Raw genomic sequence first — 2500 nt, forward strand, 5'->3', positions numbered from 1 at the left:
CGATTCCTTATCAAAGAACGTAAATAATTAAAGCTCAAATTCGATATTGATAATGGGCAAATAGTCGTTGCGCCATAATGCATAAAACACACGTGACACAGAAAAGCTTTTTCACTGTTCTAGGGTTGACTTCACACTATCTAACATGAGGCTGGAAGTGGACTATTAAATTAACTCACTAACAATACTGCTCTTATCTAGGGATGGTAAAAAGATAGAAGAATTGCATTTTATGTAAATCATTAACAATATTTACAACAGAGAAAGTGTGTATTTTGTATTCATGGGATTTAGATTGTTATATCTAATTAAAGGCATTTAATGAAAAAAGCAATGGAAGTTTCATGCACAACCTCCGTTACGTAATTATATTTCTCTTTCATTCTGAGAAATTTAATTATCTTCAAAGTTTCCCCGCCTGGGAAATTTGAGGCCAATACTATAGTGCTAAGTTGTGTGTTGGAGTCCGTTCAAGTTTGAATTGAACAGAGAATGTACGTAATTAAATGATTGTGTGAATATTCGTATTCTGAAAAAGAAAACAATGAGACACCAATGCTAAATCATATCTTAAGATATAATGATACAAACAATACAACCAAATATCGATTTAATTTCGGACTGAAACACTGCTGCAGGTACCTTACTAAGGAAGCGCATTCAGATCATATTGTATCTTTCGATCGATACTTTTCCTTGATATACTGATACAAACAATACAACCAAATATTGTGCATTCAGATCATATTGTCTCTTTCGACCGATACTTTTCCTTGATATACTGACACAAACAATACAACCAAATATCGTGCATTCAGATCATATTGTCTCTTTTAATCGATACTTTTCCTTGATATACTGATACAAACAATGTCTGAAGCATTGCTGCAGGTACCTTACTAAGCAAGTGCATTCAGATCATATTGTCTCTTTTGATCGATACTTTTCCTTGAAAATATTGAAGCGCATAGGGCTTACATATCTATGTAAGACTGTACATAGTCTGTTTTATCGAAAAGGTTGAATAGTTAATCTTGATCGCTAGTAAAGAGGTCTATTAAGATATACTGTTTTTCATTTGTTTTTATTATCATTCTGCCCCACTCAGTACCTACATTCAGTTAATTCTCAAGTAATCCTACAACTCTGCCAGAAGACCCCAGCTGGAAAGCCTCCCTTCGCAGAGACCTCTTAATAGCAGCCAGCCTCTGCCTGTGCACCACGACGTGTCTCACCAAATGAGCCTTTTGCACGAAGAACTTCCTGCAGATGCCGCATCCGAAGGGCTTTTCGTTGGTGTGCAAGAGCGAGTGCCGAATGAGGTTCCCCTTCTGACTGAAGCGCTTACCGCAGGCGTCGCATTCGAAGGGCTTTTCGTTGGTGTGTGTCAGCGAATGCAGATCGAGGTGGCCCTTTCGACCGAAGCGCTTCCCACAGGTGCCGCAGCAGAACAGTTTCACTTTCGTGTGTATACTCATATGATTCATGAGGGTGCTCTTTCGTCCAAACCTTTTGCCGCAGGTGTGGCATCCATGTGCTTTCTCTGCCGTGTGTACAGTCAAGTGAGTCTTCAAGTTGTCCTTTCGTCTGAACACTTTGTCGCAAATGTCGCATTCGAATGGCTTCATCCCCTCGTGTACATTCTTGTGGACCATTAAGTTGTCTTTCCGTCCGAATACTTTGCTGCAAGTCTCGCACTTGTATGACTTATGCGCTTTGGGGCTCATCTCGTGATAATGGGCGCAAATTCTAACAGATGGTTTACTCATATGATCTCAGGCTTCCATGGGGAACGTGTTTTGATAAATTTGTACCTGACCCAAGTCTTAGCAGGGAACGCAGGATAGATTTCATCATGTGGTTGCCTGTGGTTTGAGCTAAAAGGGAACGAGGTCAATTTAAAACCAAAATCATCACAATTTTATTTATACACTTATTACGCCGCGTTCCATATTATCACACCTTTGTGTACTTTCGTCTACAATAGATAAATTAAATGCTGGTATATCTTCGTTTTCCTTTTCGTATTTTCCAGTGGCTGTCTTATACTCCCTTGTTGTGAAATTAGGGAAAAAAATATCGATAAACTAACGGATGTTTTGTCCATGTTTGATATTCACTGTCAAAACTCCGTATTCAGAATGGACAATGAGCCCAAAATGTAAATTGCTTTTTGTTTGATTACTGACAGAACAGGAATGAGACTCATTTACATTGAATCCTAATTTCCAAAATATATACCTATTTTTAGAAAAATAAAATCTAACAATATTTTGAGTTGTATTTACCGTAATTGCAATACATACCGCAAGTTATTCTATAATTACTAGAACTTTTGTTTATTTTCCCAAAACCTGCACAGCGTAACAATTATATAGTGCACGTTTCCTCAACAGTATCAATATTTGTAGACAAACGTAAAACACGATTTCAGGCTTTATATTTACTTATCAATATGCAGATTTTATTCACATTTTTATAAAGCAAGTTTTATACGAAA

The 2500-nt window shown here is 37.4% G+C and overlaps 1 protein-coding gene across 1 annotated transcript; it reads right to left on the reverse strand.

Annotated features, from left to right (window-relative positions):
- Window positions 1-1121: 1121 nt before the first annotated feature.
- On the reverse strand, window positions 1122-1727 carry LOC125032437 (gastrula zinc finger protein XlCGF49.1-like). Its single transcript, XM_047623605.1, has one exon. It carries the CDS (start codon window positions 1725-1727, stop codon window positions 1122-1124), a length of 606 nt encoding a protein of 201 aa, XP_047479561.1.
- Window positions 1728-2500: the final 773 nt, after the last annotated feature.

The sequence above is a fragment of the Penaeus chinensis genome, chromosome 1 (genome assembly GCF_019202785.1).
Source record: "Penaeus chinensis breed Huanghai No. 1 chromosome 1, ASM1920278v2, whole genome shotgun sequence".
NCBI lineage: Eukaryota > Metazoa > Arthropoda > Malacostraca > Decapoda > Penaeidae > Penaeus > Penaeus chinensis.

Excerpts from the sequence above, each read along its gene's own strand:
- LOC125032437 (XM_047623605.1), bottom strand. The coding sequence starts at position 1,727 with ATGAGCCCCAAAGCGCATAAGTCATACAAGTGCGAGACTTGCAGCAAA.